General features: G+C 47.5%; 4 protein-coding genes across 4 annotated transcripts; 1 reads left to right on the top strand and 3 right to left on the bottom strand.

Annotated features, from left to right (window-relative positions):
* Positions 1–97: 97 nt before the first annotated feature.
* On the bottom strand, positions 98–432 carry VTN77DRAFT_7187 (uncharacterized protein; the record flags this gene model as incomplete). Its single annotated transcript, XM_069423548.1, has 2 exons — positions 98–367; positions 415–432. The coding sequence occupies 2 exons, from the start codon at positions 430–432 to the stop codon at positions 98–100; spliced, it is 288 nt and encodes a 95-aa protein (XP_069275544.1).
* Positions 433–9,520: 9,088 nt separating this feature from the next.
* VTN77DRAFT_7186 (uncharacterized protein) lies at positions 9,521–10,921 on the bottom strand (the record flags this gene model as incomplete). The annotated part of the gene is made up of 1 exon (XM_069423547.1): positions 9,521–10,921. One exon carries the CDS (start codon positions 10,919–10,921, stop codon positions 9,521–9,523), a length of 1,401 nt encoding a protein of 466 aa, XP_069275543.1.
* Positions 10,922–12,123: 1,202 nt separating this feature from the next.
* VTN77DRAFT_7185 (uncharacterized protein) lies at positions 12,124–12,585 on the bottom strand (the record flags this gene model as incomplete). The annotated part of the gene is made up of 1 exon (XM_069423546.1): positions 12,124–12,585. The coding sequence occupies one exon, from the start codon at positions 12,583–12,585 to the stop codon at positions 12,124–12,126; it is 462 nt and encodes a 153-aa protein (XP_069275542.1).
* Positions 12,586–14,900: 2,315 nt separating this feature from the next.
* On the top strand, positions 14,901–16,021 carry VTN77DRAFT_7184 (uncharacterized protein; the record flags this gene model as incomplete). Its single annotated transcript, XM_069423545.1, has 5 exons — positions 14,901–14,941; positions 14,999–15,170; positions 15,720–15,808; positions 15,872–15,929; positions 15,986–16,021. 5 exons carry the CDS (start codon positions 14,901–14,903, stop codon positions 16,019–16,021), a joined length of 396 nt encoding a protein of 131 aa, XP_069275541.1.
* Positions 16,022–18,360: the final 2,339 nt, after the last annotated feature.

The following is an 18,360-nucleotide window of genomic DNA, read 5'->3' as shown; positions in this document are numbered from 1 at the left end:
GCGGGCTAGTCCTCCTCCACAACAATATCGGGCGTAACGCTGTGCAGCGTCATGTTCCGAATTCGATTTGTCAGATGCAAGCTACCGGGGGGGGGGGTTAGCGTGCTGATGGCATCTCATCGACGTCAGGAACCAAGAGCCGTGGAAGACTCGGTGGAGTCTGGCGGGGAGCTTGGAAACACTGACTCGACAGAGCTCCGAAACGCAGCAAGCGGTGAGTCAACCACATGTCGGAGTCAATTAATAATAGAGCAGAGGTCGCAGAGGTGGAGCAAACGTGCATGGAAGCATAGATGGTGGCTTGGTGGATGCCGGAGTTAAACTGGCGATCCCGTCGGCGTTGAGCTGCCGCGTACCCTAACAAGAACTAAGCCTAGTTAATTAATTCATGGCGATTCCAGGCCCAACGCATACCTTGCTCACTCGACACATTTCATTTGAATCATTTGATGTTTTCTGTTCGTTTCGCTTCTGTTGTTTTCCTTTCTCCACTCCGGGTTTAAGGGGAAGAAAAATGCTCCAAACAGCGGGTCCAAGCACCGGAGTTAAACTATCTAAAAACCGGCTGCAAGACAGGCTCCATGCAGCTAACCTAGTTTCCAGGTAGATCATATAGCGGATGCAGATAGCTTACGGCTCCGCTCACCTAAAAGCTTGACTCGAGAGTCTTTTGCATCTGGAAGGCCATCTAGAAGAACTTGATTCGTGATTATCATCATCTCTTGTCCGCTTATCAGCAAACTTCCGTCAAATTCTCCGAAGGCAGGTAGTCAACCATGCAATGCAATAGGAGTGGTGTCGACTGGGATTCTCGCTTACTTTTTTTTTTCTTTTTCTTTATCTTTTTCCTGTGACTTGATCCTTCTGCGGTAGTTAATTATTTTTTTTTCTTTTTTCCTCCCTATCTATTAGTCAGGAATTGCTGCGTTCGGAAGGGGTGGTTATAGAGTCTGGTCTCTCATTGGCTGGCAGCAAGATCGCTTCCAAAGTTGCACGCAAACTGTCAGAATTTGGTTATTTTCCCGGGCGGCAACCGAACTCTGGGCCCAATCAAGCATCTCCCTGTTATCTAAACAGGCAAGGGAAATGGCGGAAATGGTTGCAGAGGTATACCTTCCATTGGGGAAATTTCTCTCTCCTTTTTTTTTTCTGCACTCGAAGAGCTGACCCCTGACGCGATCACTTCATCGTAATGGCTTGGTGGGGTTGCGCTGGTGGATTTGTAAGCCACAGTCATAATGATGTGATACGGATGGATCCGTGTTCTGTTTATGGTTAACCATTGGAGAAGGCTGATCCATCGTGTTCAATAAATTAAATCAACAATCCTAAGCTGCCACGTAGTTAACAATAGAAGAATCAGAATCATCTGGATTTTTTCTGCACGAAGAATCTCGACAAAGGAAATACGGGGTAAAAAAGCCCAAAAAACTCGCGAAACCGTGGGCAGGACACAGGGCATACTATCATAGGGGTCCTCTCGGGTAGATTTCCGGTACCCTAGCGGAATTCACTTTCCTATTTGGTGCAGATGCTGCCAGCCAATCAATGATAACAACAGACCACCACACGCTAAAACTCACCGATTCTCGAAGATCATTCATTATTAATCCTGCATCCATGATCCATCCAGATGGAAATATACTCCGTACCGCTGCAGCGAATCAACATCATGCACTATGCAGCTCAATTACACTGCGTTGTCCCTTCTCTTTGACAGCGCCGCATTCTGTGTCTAGACCCCCTATTGAGTCGAAGAGTTCGAAGAATATGCCGATCTTCTCTGCTGGAGATCAGGTCTGTTACTTGGTCCAACGAGAAAAGACGAACATCAATCCAAATTCGACGGATCTGCCCGTTCAGAATCAGCCTTTATCAACTAGTATACCAGACTACAATAAAATAGCGAAGTCTGCAGTTTCAGACCTGCGAGCGCTCTAACCTGATCTGCGTGGTGCCGCATCTGTATACGGAGTACGTGTCAGCGATATAGGCACCAAGTCATCCTAATTAGCCTATCTAACAATCATATCGAAAAGATCAAGGAAGATGGATCTCCTACGAACCTGACGGGCTAGCCATTATGCCCAAATCTAGGCTGATTGCGTAGGCTATGGACAAGAGCCTCAGGTGCCGCGACAGCTCTAACAGCCTTCCAGAAATGCAAGTCTAGGAAGGTTCGAGAAAACGCTGATCGACATGATCGATAAGATCAAAGACCGTAATAATGAAAGGTAATAATCAGAACTACGAGCCAAAAATAGGTAGGCCTATACTACAGAATCAGCCTAGATTTCGGCATAAATAGCCGGTCAGGTCCGTAGGAGTCTTCTTCTTCTTCTTCTTCTGAGTATCAATCTCAATGAGAATTTGACTGCAGTCTTGCTGGATGACTTGGAGCCTGTAACGCTGACAATTCTCTCTACATCATTGTCTCATGACTGTTCCTGTCTAGTGTTAACAACGTCTCGTTCTGATTCCTTTCTATCAATTCACCTTGCTTATAGTCTTGTATAACTACTGTACTATTCTCAAACGGACTAGACATAAAAATCTCGAATGAATACTAGATGAATCCTGCATATACGACGGACAGATAGCACTAATCCCTCGAGAACGAATGACACAAGAACTGTGCTCGTTAGCCGTCACCAAGTTTGTTCAACTTATAGATAGTGTCAGCTCAATTACAAATAATCAAGGCGATCAATTTTGACTAGCACTAGAACTCCTAGTTGACAGGACTAATGACTATGGTTAGGGAAGATCAAAATCATTAGAATCTAGGCTGGCTATAAACCCAAATCCTAGGGGGCGAGGGAGAGGTCAGTCTAATTCCATCCCCGTTCTTTGTCTCGGATAATGTTTTGTTTCATGGGTGAGATCGCTTTGATTCTGGAACCCCTAGGCGCTGATAGCTAATATATTCGCTGACAAGCTTCTCAAAGGCTTAACTTGAGAAATGCAAAAATTGCTTGCATAACGCCCTTGATCGTCCATAATAAGCCGGTGGTGAAAAGCTTCCCACCTAAGTCTCGACACTCGGATCGGTAGATAGCTATTTTCTAAGGAAACAATAAAGTATGAGTCTATTTGTGAAATACTCTAAGATTTTAGGATTGACAGTTGTCCCGGTTGCAGTGATCACTGCTCGCTAGAGTATCATAAACTATACCGATACGACCTGGGTCAAACATGAGGATGCAGAATAATTCTGTCTGTGGAACAAAAAAAAATAGTATCAGAATGAGGATAGAATCTACGATATAAATGGGCGAGAAGAATAAAATGAACATGTTTCCCAGGAAAGGTCAGGCTGACATGTCCATCCATAACTGCTTCCGCTCCTCCCATCTTACCTAAGTGTTGTCCCATAGTTGATATCCCTTCCCTCTCTCCCTTCTCTCTATTTTATGAGCCAATATTTTTTTTTTATTTGAGACAAGCCTTGCAGGTCTTGCTCTGCTCAACTCGACTGGTTTGAACTTTGAGGAGAGCTACTATATTCTGGGATTGGTCCAGCTCGACAGTTTCTTTGCTATGGAATGTGCATCTAGCTAGCCAGTCTAGTCTATCCTGATGCTGCTTTTCATAGACCGGAAACATATGCCCAGTTGCAGGTCGTTGGTACTCGAAGCTGCGTTTGAGACGATAGTAGGTTCCAAGCCTAGCAGGTTCGCCGATCTAGTCTACATGTATAGATTAGATTAGCTAAAGAGAAATCAAAGACTGAGGTAACTTACCAGAAGGTCACAGTACGGATAACGACACATTCCTTCACCTCGATAGATGAGATAGGTGGAAAGTTTGAAGACTTTGTTTTAATCTCATCGTAAAAAGTATAGGAGTTGTCTGATGCAGGTCTCTGGCTTTTGAGATTTTTCTGCTTGTCTCATTGCATAGGATCTCTGTTCTGCAAGTTTGGGGTTTGGATTCTGATGATAGATTGCCTGTGTTTCATGTCAATCACAACTGACTTTTCGGGCCAAACTCTAACCCACAGTGTTGACATGCAGATATTGATCCATGCTCTCTGTTAATATGTATATTGAGAGCATAGACTGTCGGAACCTGTGGGTTGTCCGCAGTTTGTCAAAATACTGAGTAGAATAATGAGCCATTACCAACCACGTTGCTTTTTGTCCAAATAACGCATCTTGCACTCAAATTGCTGATCATACTCTTAAACTTCCTGGTAAATTTCTTGTATGCAGATTTTTGCAATATTCTGGGTTCTTTGGGGAAACGCATAGTACCAGATGTCCATGTTCTTAAAAAAAAAAGAACCCAACGTCCATGTCACATCCATACTGGCGCGGACAGCACGTCGAACTGTAGTATGCTTGGTATACTTCGGTTCACCCTGTCGACGACTTGACACCGTCCAGGTCATAGACGTCAAAAGTGCCATCTTCAAATCCTACAGTAACTTCAATACTGGATGATGATTTCTGAGTTGTGGGAAGAGCGCAGGAACAGCCTCATGTTTCAAGAATGAGACAGTAGCGAGGCATTTCTTGTGATATTTGACGATCTGATTGTAAGCGAGTGCGTTGACGTCGTAAAAGGTACTTCTGACTGTGGAGCTTCTGACAATAAAGATATTGTACATTTGTCATTCACAAGAACCAGATCTGGATCTGAGTTCCGTCCTCTTGACTCTGCCAGTAATGCAGCAGTATTTCTATAAATTCTAAATAAAAACAATCAGTACGTTAAAAGAAACTCAATGAAATACCACTTGCCATGACTTGTCCAGGTATATTGCCTCAATCTTATCAAGAAATGTACTGGTCGAATCCGGCAGTTAGATGAAATCCCAACTACGTGAATGAGCTCAGTAGGCATGGAGATGAGGAAGAAGCAGCTTGGATTGTGGAAGAAGGCGGGCAAGCGAGGTATCTATATGGCTGACAGTCCTAGCCCCAGACGTTGTGATAGAATAAGTTGCATTTTCCTCTCAAAGAGCAAAGAGTGATATGGAGACAATGGCTGTAGTTACAATGAGTCAATTGCTGGTAAGTAGACAGAGCATAAGAGCCTCAGAAACGAAGGGTTGTCCTTGTATTTTCCACTGCACGTGTATCAGGAGTATTGTAGAAGGAAGGAGCGTAACCTTTGCACATGACTTGTAAATTGTCAGAGGTCAAGGGTTCAATTCCTTTAACTCCAACATTCTCTCTCTGTCTCTCTTTCTTTCTTTTCATTTCCTTTTTTTTTCTTTTACGTTGTCCTCTTAGTAGATGATTTCCTTCAAACAGGCCTTACAGTCTTCTTGCTTCACTCAACTGAGAAAATACCTAGACTATGCCAGAAACTTTTTGCCCCTGAGACCTACCTACTATCCTACTATATAGTTTTTATCATCTATCCACTTCCCAGGCAGGCTTCCCACCTAGCTCTAGATATGGATTTCCCATGCCCAATTACGGTTTTGAATAAATGGTATGCGCATCATTCAGCCACACTGACAGAGGTAATAATGCTCTCAGTACTGAACAGTAAATTAACATTAGTCTATAATGGACAAATTTACGACATGACAATTTCCATGGGCCCCTGGGAGAGGATCCTGCCTTTCTCGTATTTGCTCATTGCTCCAGTCGCCGCGTATCAAGCGTAAAGCCGGCTCTGAGACAGCATTCGACAAATGACTCTGAAATAATGAAAAAAAAAAACAACCAATCATAGTGCCTTTTTCAGGACTATTTGGGCAGCTGAACTTGGAAATTAGAGAAGAGTCCGTCGGTGGTATATAGTAGTAATGTTGCTTGTCCCTCCCTCATGAGATATAGATCTCTGGTAGACACGATTATAATTATAATGGCTACAAAAAGCCTTGCTTGCATCCGAGTAAATAAATTTCGTAGTAATAAATGTGCTCCCCTAACTTTCTTCTCGGGGATAAATAATGCCTTTTCATCGTCTTTAACAAGATAATGAATTCTGTCCCTTTTCCCCTTATCTCCTTTATTTGTATATTTACTGTTCAAAAATTATCAAAATCCTTATTTGATAAATTCTGTACTTCCTTATTGACTCCTCGTTTGATTAAGGATGTAGAAATAAGAGGACTAGAAGCGAGCGTTGAAGGCCTCCTGCAATTATATAACATATACAAAAGGCGCTACTACCACTGAGCTACAAGCCCTGTTTTGGGCAATTTCTATTAACTTGCCATCTTGTAGGGTACAAACGGTTGAAGTGTGAGGAGAGAAAGGATTGGGCAGACCACGAGTCCAGGACATGGAAGGTCCATAATTACTGCATGGAGTTAGTAAAGTCACCAGATCGATACAGAGGGACATCCATTTACTGTAGGATGGATGGACCGCCATCGATATTAATATTAGGTAAATAGTTAGAAGTATCAAGTATGACGCATTAACGGACCCTTACGGTCATGAAATGGTAATATAGAGAGACAGAGGGATCTGCATTGTTGAAATTTTGAGCCCTCTTACTTTACTTACCCTTGTTGAAACCCTTCCCTGCCTTATGAAGGGACCCCCCAAGTCGAGCCAATTTCTTACTGAGTCATTCATTATTAAGCTATATATTATTACTGAATAGTCAACATTTAAGATATTCGACATTGAGCCATTCATCACTTTCATCTTTCCCCATATTTGACTGTATCTAGATCTGACTATGTAGAATCCAATCCTCGTGGGAGGGTGAATTGTATGCCTGACTGTTTCTATGGCTGAGCATATGTGCTGCAGTATAGCTACTAGCTATTAGGTAGGTAGTATGCAGGTAGAGCGCGCATAGTCTTAGAGTAGAAAAAAAAACGGGAGCTCTCTGAAAATAGAAGAAGAATGATAATCAGGATATAGAGATGTATTACAGATCAGCCGACCTACCTCGAGGGTTCATTAGACATATGCACGAATGATAACAATATAGATAAAAGAAGCTTAGCCTTTCCCGCAATTTGATTTAATATTATCTCATTCTAGGCTAAAAATCTCAATATTAAATATCTTATAGAACCCCAGCGATGAGCTCGCACCTCAATGCGGTGCTGGGGTCTAAGTAGTAGTCCATACATATCATTTTTATTTATATGGATGAAGCTAAGATGAGCTCAGCTCCTTTTACGGTTGAATTGACTCCGCTCCTTGACCCGGTTACTGTTTCCGACAAATTAAGAAGCAACCCCCTCCTCCTTTTCTGATTTGACTATGATATTGCTTCCCCTGATACCTATTACTATGAGGCAAGCAATAAAGTTATCAAATAACGAATGTCCTCGAGGATTTGTAATTCCACCTATCTAATCTACCTATAATATGAATTAATGGTAAAGCTATCGACTATGATCATATGAGCCAGTTTAAAACTACCGTTTGCTGATACTACTTAGTCTCATTAACCTTATTGGAGTAAAATAGTCACGGGAGGCAATGCATATGATATCTTCTTGTTTTGTAAAAAGAAAGTTTAAGGCCTTACAGATACTACCCAGTCACAATACTATTTAAGAAGGATAGTATGGGGATAAGGATAGATTGATCCCCCTTTCACCCTATTATTGTGCCTGATTAATGAGAAATATCCCTAACTAAAACATATTATAAAGGAGGAGCATTAAGATAGTAGGAGTATCAGTAGTACTAACTACTCTTAAGGGGAATTCCTTTTCTAAAGAGAAGGCTTATGATGATTACCCTAAGGGTAGCTAGCTATGGTGGACTGGATTAGGAAGGCCCGCCCAGGTACCTACCCAAGTATTCATTAACAATAAACTAGGAACAGTCTATCTAGGGAGTAGTCAATAAAGATATAGTAGTTGTAACAAACCCAAATCCCATTAGCTAGTAGGTTTATCTAGAAGCTATGAGGCAGTTCAGAACGAAGAGACTAAGCTGGGGGAGAAAGAAGCTATCTACGAGGTCCAGCGAGATATCTCACGGATTCTGCCAGCAATATGCCTCACCGCCTAGTGCACCGCCTAGTTCGGACCGTCACAACAATAATATAATTTGAAATAAATCGAAAAAAAAATCAATTGATTACTAATTACTTAACTCAGTAGTTCCTGCCCTGCACTGTATATTATTATATAGATCCCCCCCACTGCACCCATCTATCATCTATCAACTCTCTATAATTATTAATTAAACTATCAAGTACCTATGAACAAAAAGTAGCAAAGAGCTACAGTACTATTATCTATATACCTATGTAGTACATACCTAACAAGTCAATATAACTACAATACTTATTAATAGACAGTAGTAAGTAAGGAAACTATTAAGAGGATCTACGCACTGTACCTCCCTACCTTTTGAAACAAACCTCCGGGCGTACGGAGCACGTGCATGCAGTAAACTAGGTACGTGTACTCCGTACACCAAAAAAAAAGACATTAACCAAAATCAATTTGAATTATTTAATTATTATTATTCGAAGGTTTGAGTTCAAGGACGGGTCGAACCGTTAGGGAACGGTTAGGGAAGGGAAGGGTTAGTAAATAATTAATTAATTAATTATCGCCCTTAGACTCACCGAAGGAGTCTGAGGGCGGGAAGGGAAAAAAAAAAGTTTTTATATATAATAATAATAATAATCAATAATCAATAATCAATAACCTTTTTTTTTCGTCTCGCCTTTTTTTTTCTTCCTGTGCTGGTTTTAGTTTTTGAGTTAACTAATAAGTAGGTTAATTAATCCAGGCGGAATTGTTCCGAATGTCACACTGACAGGGGTTCACCCAAGTCCACTCCCTGAGACACGATGGAAAACGATGGAAGGAACACGGGTGACCACTGACGGGACGGGACAGGGAAAAAAAAACAAACACAACCAGCAAACTGAAACTTTGCTTGGCTTGCTAGCTAGCATACCATAGTAGTGACAATCGTAATTACATCCTCTGAAGACCAAATCATTGCCGAATACAAAGAGACAGAAGGAAAAAAGAGAGTGTGTGAGAGACAGACAGGTACAAAGCGTACGACTGCTTCAGCAGCGGTAAATCCGTTATTTTTCTTTTTCTTTTGCTTCTTCCCAAGTACCTTAGCCCACGCAATCCCATCTTCATGGTGAAGAAACATACAGTTAGTAGACAGACAGAATCACATCACAGAACGCAAAATAGATATAACCGCCCCAGCCTAACCGACAAACCCGACCAAGCCGTGGTTCATAAACACATAATCCGGTAGAGTAGAAATACCGAGGCGAAAAAAAAAACCGGCCTAGCACCAACACCTGCAGCCCCCATACAAATAAAACAGCAAAACGAATCATTCAACTACCTCCCGATGCTTTTGATGAGCCACAGCGAACCTGCGGAAGAGAGCCCACCGGCAAAACCGCGTCGTGGGCAGGAAAAGAGGGAGAAGACCGTCCGGAAAAGCAAAGACATCGCTGGGAATCATTCTGGAGTTGATGAGATCGATGGGAAATGGGAACGCCATAAACCCGTTAAAAAAATAATAAATAATAAATAAAAAATAAAAAAAACCCCCCTTCGTGGATTATATCCACCTCGAAAGTGTAACTGCCCATCTTACATCTGCGGCTGGGCTGGTGCAGTGGTAGTCCATGCCGAAATTGGCTGAGCAGTGGGATAATTCGAATGAGCTGCCGCCGCTCCCACGTAGTAATTCTGTCTATCGCTGCCGCCATAATACGACGGAGGGATCGGGTTGGAGTCCCGTCGAGAGACCGTCGGATCAAACGGTGTGGATGCTGATTGATTAGAACTGTTATCCAACGCTCCTGAGATGCTGAAGCTGCCCCGTGAATACGTCGCCGCGGACGTCGACCCGTCGGTGGTATCGTTAGGAAGAGTGCGAGATGACAGGGACAGATTTCGGTAGATGGTGGGGCTGCTGGTCTGCTGAGACCGATTCCGATCATTCAGGGAATTAGGAACGGCTGTGGTGTTCAAGGTCGGTGGGATGGTCGTGGGGATATGATTCTGGTTGAGGGATTCAAACCCCGTGCCATAGCGGAATGGAGAGTTCTCGGCATCGGCTTTCACGGGCATCTGGGAGGAACCCGGCGGAGCTGGAAGATACGCGGTCGACGCAGACTGCAGCGGCGCGCCAGGGTAACCTGACATCGGTCCCGGTTGAGATGGATGCGTCCCATACGGCGAGCTATGCATGTAGTAGTCCGGATGGGGGCTGGGCAATCCGTAACTCGGAGGAGCGATCAGGGCATGACGATAACCGTAGAGAGCCTGGGTGGGATCGTTGGGATTATCCAATCCGGTATCCAGATCATCGATGGGGGCGCGGAAACTCTGCTTGGAGGTGAGCTCCGCGCGAGGCCGGATGTATCGCAACGACTCGACCATCGAGGGTGGACTCAACACGCCTTTCAACACGTCCTCCACGCTGTAGTAGGAAACCAGGTGATGAGTCACTCCCGAGACGGTCACACTCATCGTCTTCTTGACCAGCCCAGAGTCCTTGAATCCATACGAATCGACGAGAGAACCGACCAGCGCTCGCTCGACTTCGGATTGCGGGGTGCGGTCCCCAAACGGACCCGACGAGTTTGTGGTGGGAGAGTAGGACTGCCCGTTGCTGTCTGGTCGCGGATAGGGCTCTCCAGGCCGGGTCGACTGGCCCGGTCGTCGACTGCCCTTTTTCATCGCCCGTTTCTTCTCGCCTGGTGGAAAGGGTTTATCGAGCTCGCGATAGACCAAGAAATTCCCCAGGATGCGACTGGGACTCCAGGTCACGCCGTCCGTCCATCGTTTGATACCGGACGAATTCTCCTCGTAGATGAACACGCTGCCGCTGCGCACCAGATGACTGCGTTCCCGATCGTGAGGTCGCCGGGGGACATGATGGAGGACGCCGGTAAGACAGGCTTCGAACAGAATCAGGGCATCATGCGTCGTCGCAACGTATCCCGTATACGTCGGCTCCAACACCGCCGCCGTGCTGTTGACCATTGTCCACGAACGTAGGTTGGAACCTAAAACTCAGGCACACGAGATACGGGGAGAGGAAGAGAGGGGAAGGCAGCAGCAGTAGCAGCAGGGTTTGACAGTTGAAGTCAAGGTTTCGTGCAACGCGGCTGAAGGGAATACTTAATAACAAACTCTCCGGAGTTTTGTCGCCGATTAGTTGGGGAAGGAGGAGGAGGGTGGAGGGGGTTTCGTTTGTTGGTGAGCGGGGGAAAGAAGTGCAAGTTTGACCTGGGATTGCTCTTTCCTATTTCCCCCCGTTCTCTCTCTCTCTCTCTCTCTCTCTCTCTTTCTCTCTCTCACACTGTGCAAGATAGGGAAAAGGAACGAGTAAGGTCGACAACGACAGAGGCACAGGGGAAAGAAACAAAAGATAATGAGAGCGGAAAGATGAGGATGATGGGTGGGAAGCAGCCGGGGATGTAGTTCCAGGCAGAGAGATTGGCTGAGCGACGAGGACCAGAGATGCGCAGGCGTCGACGTAAATGGTTGTCAAGAGTGGTCCGTGGCGCGTATCGTGCTCGTACCGTACTCCGTACAGAGGCCTTTCTCTTTGCAGGTTCCAGTTTCCGCTGATTGCCAGGCCGGATCGACAAGCAACACGGGCCGGGGGAGGTGAATCTCGAAGCAGAGACGGAGGGGCCAGGGAGATCTGGATCTGGAGAGACCGCGCTGGGTAGGCAGATTAAACGGGAGCACGATCAGTGACTGGAACTATTTGAGCTCCGGTTCCACGGAATCGCACTCGATAGCGCGCAAATGGCCGACCGGAGTGGACAATGGGAGAAGGTAACTAAGGCAGAGGGGGAGGGGTGGTTGTTGGTAGTATGGCACTCCAGCTAATCCGTTGCATCTGGCGGGTTCCACCCTCAGCGAGCTCCCTACAGTAGTTGCTTTTGCCACGGGGCGGCGACAAACTCCTCCGGCCCCGGGAGCACCACTCGTCCCAGACAAATTGCTCCTGTACAGTTCTGTGCTTGTTTATATACGTGCAGTTTACAGAGGGTCAGCCAATGCGAAATGACGATCAACAAAACTCCTCCCATCAAACGAAAAGAAAAGTAAAGAAGCAGATGACGCAAGAGAGGAAGAGACAAAGTTGCTACAAAGCGATGTCCTGTAATTTCACAGGAGCCACCTGGGCACCGGACCGGTCTGAAGAGATTTTGAATAGGAGAACTCCGTAGTTAGGTGGTTCGCTGGCGAGGGTTCAGTTTGGTTGGGGTCTGACACGATCGAGAGGGGGCAGCGCCGTGACTGGCAGACAACCGCCGCCTACGGAATGGGCCACAAGATGGCCAGGGCAGTGTGAGGGCAACAATAAGAAGAGTGCAAGCAGCAGCATTATCGATGAAGGGTGGAGTCGCTGGCGATAGCCAAGGCGCGACTAGTCTCGTTTCTACTGACCCAAGGAAAAGGCCACCGGGTGGGCCCGGGGACTGGGCAGCCTGGTCTAGTCGCGTCGGATGCGTCGCGGCGGGCTGTGGCCTTCGATCTTCTTCCTCTTCTTTGAGTCTTCGACAGCCTAGGATGGAAGAAGATGACGCCGCAGACGGAACGAGCACCAATAGCGGGGCTGGCTGGGCGAGGCAGTCGACGAGGGGCTGAGGGGATGGGAGAGGGTAATACGAAGAACGTCGATGATGCATGGACAACGTGCCCGCCACGGGGTGACGGGATATGTCTGTGTGTCGCAGGAGGGCGCTGAGGGGCAGGAAGCGGTACGGAGGAGGCCTCAGGAGCCACGCTGCCGACAAGACACTGTCTCGAACTGGCTAACGGAGGATCCTGGCCTGTGCGTGGTTTACGTCCAAGGAAAGGCCAAGCGATTGCAAGAAAAGAAGGAAGGAAGAAAAGAGTGCTTTCGGGGAAGGAGCGCCCAAACACAGGCCCGGGGGAGGCCTGTTTAGGGAGGAGCGGCGGCCTGGCCATGTGGAGTAGGATGGGCGCCTGGTGGGGGTGCGCGGTCTGCAGTGGGTGTGGGTGAGCGACTGGGCGCCTGGTGCTGTGGGCGCTGCCATGCGGACGGATTAGTTACTAGGTCCCTACTAGGTAGGGAATATTAGTACGGAGCAGTCAGGACTACTGTAGGTACGCAGGATAGGCACAGACGGAGTAGGGAGGGGACTCCGTACGTGGCCCGAGTCCCGACACGATAGTTGACAGCCTACGCACCGCAAAAGGGTTCCCTCGCTGGCGAGCAAAGCCGCCCTGTGGGGGCGCCTAGCCTGCCCGCGGTAGCGCTCTCTACGGATTTGCTCTGGCGGCTCATATTCATCTGAACACAGGATGATGCACCCTCCCACAAGCACATGCGTGGCAGGAGATCGACCGTGTCTCGTGCACCCAAGCGCTCGATCGACCACCAAGACTGCACCCCTGCACAGCCTGAAAAATAGGGGAAAAGACGGAGAAAAGGGGGTCCCTGCAGGGTCCTGATTTGACGACACGGCCAGCAAGTTACTCCGTATTCCGTATCGAGGTCGATCAGCTGGGATACACGTCTCGCCAAGTGGAGGATCTGAAGATCCGGAAGGACAGACAACTGAGAACGAGATAGTTTGGAACGCTAGAGAAAGATGCGGACTCTCCTGGATGGGGAAACCGTGATTGGCAAACGCAGTCAAGCACGGCTGAACACGGCACTCTCAACCATACTGTCAGTCTACCACTAACGACTGCTTCCCAAGTAGGTACAGTATGTACGTACGGAAGCTGTACATCTATACGGAATACTATACGGAGTACGGAGCAGTGAACGCAGTGCACTGCCCAGATCGTCCAGCACAATGACGACAATCAAAGCCCGTAATACCTCGGCGGCTTCGTCGGCTGTCGGGCAGATGGTTCTTGGTCAACGAGACCACGGTCTAGTGAGGCCGATCAGAGGTCGAGAATTACCCACCGAAGACGCACCTCTGCAGTCTGTAGACATAAAGTGCCGTGCCGAGGGCACCATTGATTGCCCCAGACTTGATAGTGCGATAATAATTATCAATTTATGACCGCTTTCCCTTGACGAAAGATCCCGATTGCTTCCGGCGACCCTGGGAGCTCTGCGTTAAAGATGACGATGTCAATTATGCTAGGTCACGGGTGACGTTTGCGGATTTCACTCAACGCAACAGTGTTTTTTGAGGTATCGAATTCCTTTAAGAGACCCTGTTCTGCTGAAGTTCACAGCAATTGCTCGTCCCTCCCGCTCAACCTGGATAGCAATCGCAAAAATAGAAGCAATTCTTATCCATACGTATGTAGCGTAAACTTAGCTTGGCTTTCCGAAGGAGAGTTTTCGGCACGTTCTCCAGACGCCTCCACGGCCCCGGTACCTTGAGCTTACGAGAGTAAAGTTGCTGATGGCAAGGGGGAAAGTGAAACTTTCAGGGGAGATCCTCAGCAGACCCAGGAAGATGCTCATCTGAAAGCGCGAGCCTCTCAGAACAAACAGCAAGGATCTCTGATTTTCGAGATCTCAGGACTAATCGTCTTGGTGGGAATAGGAGCAGCTTGATCGATGATGATCGCACTTTGGTCGCCTCCCAGTCCTGGCCTGACTCCCGGGGCGGGATCTGAAATATGGCCAATACTCTCTGTACCTTAGGTACCCAAACGTCAATGCTGCACCCGAAGTTGACTAAACAAGACCAGTCAGTTAGACGGTGGCCACTGCCAGGGCCCTGTCGCCTCCGTCACCACAAGGTGCGCGCTAGCAGGGCGGCCGGGGTCCTGCTCAGTCCCAGTGACATGGGCGGGGAATCAGCGACGGTTTTTGGCGCGTGCTTGTCGAAACTCAATTGAAAGGAAGCGTTTCAGGGCCCAACTCAAAACAGGCCATCTGCAATTATCAAAATAAATAAGAGAGAATCTGCATAGGGATGCGATCAGAAGGGCAAACTTCGAAGCATACAAGCAGTGCTTTGACCCCATCCCTCCTCCTCTGCTGAATCTGACAGACGAATCCATCATGGGGCCAACCACTAAGTGGGCGCCCCTCGACAGCAGCCAGTAGGAGGTCCTCCTGGCGTAGACGACAGCCAAGGTGGGAATCCGTGGGATGGCCAGGGCAACATGGACTATTCTTGACGTTTCTGGTGGTGTGGAGGGTCACATCTCAAGCCACTCCATTTCTCGGTGGCTGACGGGAGAAGTTGGGAATGGGCGACACCTTAGGGTATCGCTGCATGCAGGAATTGGGCGTCGTGGCCTCAAGGCCAAGGAGAGGACCCCAAATAATGTCGGTTCAAGGCCCGCGATGACTGGCTGAAAAGAGATCAATGTCAGGCCAAGCCCGTGGCCGCTGACCCACGCTCTCCAACGCCCCAATACGGATGCGGAAGACGTTCGTCCGCAGTGAAAGAAAGAATAATTACTCCGTACAAAGAATACTGCGAGACGAGCCAGATTTTAGCATTCGTATTGAGACCTTAGGTTGTGTCAGACAGATGAGTACAAAGTACTCCGTAGAAACACCCCGGATTTACACGCAAGTCGATGCCAGCGCGTGATCCAACAGTGGGGAGGATCTGCAAAGGGGCACAATCCACAGTTCCCCATGTACTCCGTACTGGGGATGGCAGAACAAGTACGGAGTACTCCGTACGTTTTGTAGACGGTCGAATCGAATCAGGTGTTCATCAATAATGTTTCTCGATGTACAGAGTAGGGAGTACAGATGACAAGGGCTTAGGACTTCATCAGGTGACATGACGGCTGAGTCTGGTCACATGCTCTCCTTCACCTCCTGCCAGGCACACCTGTCCAATGCAGACGTTTCTGCTCGAAGGCTTTTGTCGACCCCACCATCACTGTCAGTCAACATTCAGCATTCTCGGATCCTTTCCGCGAGTCCTTGAAAATTGAGGCATGGCGAAGGCTAGTGGTATGCACTCGTATTTCTACGCTACGTCGCTGACTCTGGGCTGTGCCATCGAATAGCGTTAGCAGAAATCCCTTCGTCAGGAGACGGGCTATCCAGGTTTTCAGCTTGATCAAAGTGGGACACTCATGGCGCTCGCGGGCTACTTCCTCAAGCAGCTAACAGCCTAACAGGCATCCTACGGTCGTGACTCGTCGAATCGTCCCTAGTGTCCTAGTCATCCCACGCCGCCGGCCAAGAGTGCAGAAGAACGCAGACTAACACGACCGTGCTCTGCGCTAGAATCCTACTTCTTGCTTCTGGTCTGATGCGTGTTGGACATGTGGCCGGAGTCAATCTTGTCGATTGTCGTTCGTGCCTGCCAATCATGTCCAGGCTAATCAGAGCGTGTCAAAGGGGAAGAAAGCTTGGCTGGATCGGAGGATTCCTAAATTTCCTACTCCGTACTCGTCAGGATACGCGAGTGATGCTGAGCGACTACAGAAACTATCTATTGTCCGTACGGAGCACTTCATAGAGTACTGCAGATCAAACAGAAAATTCCGCCTTTGATCAGGACACCTACTGGACCCTGGCTTCTCAGTCACGAACACTTTCCAGGTATCTATGTTTAGATTTCTCCAACTTGTCATTGATAGATTCTATACTAATCAAGGCGTCTTCCAACACTGGATCAGTATGACAGAGCCACTCATGCCTTTCACGACTGGTCAGGCTTATGGAGTAGAAAGGTCAGCACCAGACCGTCAGCAGTCTACTTAGCAAGATGGCACTCCTATCTCGCGCCACTACCATGGCGCTGGTACTGATCAAGATGATGATCCATGTCGTTTTGAACTCTCTGTCACCGTGCCTTGCCAATGACAGTCGGCACTTGGAGTCTGGCTTGAATCATATAGCCATTAAGAATCACAAATTCCCCAGGATCTCTCATCTCTCATCAGCCTTTGGCTACGATGTCTGACGACTTTCAACACCTCGTCCGGTTCATCCCGCTGTCAAACCGAGTTTATTCAAGGGTCCAAGCGCCTCGGAGCATGACGCGAAATGATACTTCCGCAACGACCATATTATTGTCACTCACTCATCAGTGCTTGTTCAGGGTGTACATCAGTTCATCAGCTTTTGGAACGCCAGTGGCAGAACTGCTTGTTTGTTTGCTCCCCACCAGGATACATTATACTCATGCAGCTGCAAGGAGAACATGCTTACTACGCATCGTTGTCGCCAGACTTGAGCGTGGTCCACAACGCAAGGACTCCATCTTTTTGGCCCCCAGAGACATGTTGCGACTGATCGCTTCACCAACTCGGTGAATTGTGGTGAAAGCCGACGAACTTCGGAAAATGAACGATGAACTTCGGGAAATGAGTTATCCTGTGTCTCCCAAACGCTCATCGCGTTGGCCAGGTGCATTTCGACAGCTGGACCACTAATATCTCATACTAGCCGAGCAAGTGGCGGAGGTAGGAAGGTGGCGCAGCATTCCCTCAGGCCTCCCTATCTTGGAAAGCCAGGACAGGCTTTGAAGTGGAAGTGGATAAACATCCTTCAGACTGGTGAATCTCCTTTGTCATGGTACGTACGCACGGAGTACGGAGTATAATTAAAGGGATGACCATGATGGTGCGCATACAGCATGGAGTACGGAGTACGGAGTACTACGGTGCATGATATGCATCACTTGTCCAATTGTTTGCAGCTAAGGTACGGAGTACAGAGTAGATTGTGACTTCTGTTCTGGGAAAGCAAAACTCTCCATGATAGACAGACTTACTCCGTACCCCAACGGTACTACGGAGTATTTCGCCCACTCTGCACAACACGGCATAGCGTGCTGTCTCTGTATTCAACGATGCTCTGATCTTGATGGACACTAGGTCTCTCGGGTCTTCATCCGAATAGGTGACTTTGACAGGCCAAAGTGAAAAAGAGTGGAGGAGGCAGGTGCACGGTGATTGAGCGACGACTCACAAGAGTTGAGTCGGTGCCATTTAGCAGCCCCGTAGTGCCATTCAAGAACGAGACTAAGCAGATTCTTCAGGAGCTAATTGGCGCGCACAGGAGTCAAGACTCAAAAAAAGATTCCAAACAGATAACCAGACTAGGCTAGCAGTGAGCCGCTTGAGTTACCCAACTAGTTCGTTCATCCCTGTCTGATTTGCAGATTTTTCTTTTCGGGTGAGCTTCCGTTTGGAGATTAAACAATGACGATGATGACTCGACGGTGGTAAGACCACAGCGTTGGACTCGGACAACTTCCAAGGGGCCTGAGCGCACTGTCGTGACCAGGGGTGTGTACAGAGAGTACCAATAGTATCTACACTCCGTACTCCGTACTTTAGATCAGTTAACTTATACCGTCAATATTAATTAATAATTAATGTATGGAGGAGTAGCAGATTCTATTTTTATTCCGCATTAAGTTTCGGATCGACATTGTTATTATTGTTGTTTCTCGATAGAGTTTCAACTTTAATGTCGTGTAACAAATGGCCAACGGTCAACTTCACTTGATATCATGCGACATGACTTATAATCACGTCAT

The sequence above is a fragment of the Rasamsonia byssochlamydoides genome (genome assembly GCF_041956645.1).
Source record: "Rasamsonia byssochlamydoides strain NRRL 3658 unplaced genomic scaffold VTN77scaffold_58, whole genome shotgun sequence".
Taxonomy (NCBI): domain Eukaryota; kingdom Fungi; phylum Ascomycota; class Eurotiomycetes; order Eurotiales; family Trichocomaceae; genus Rasamsonia; species Rasamsonia byssochlamydoides.
The sequence above is the reverse complement of the archived record's forward strand: the minus strand, read 5'-3'. Positions and strand labels throughout refer to the sequence as shown.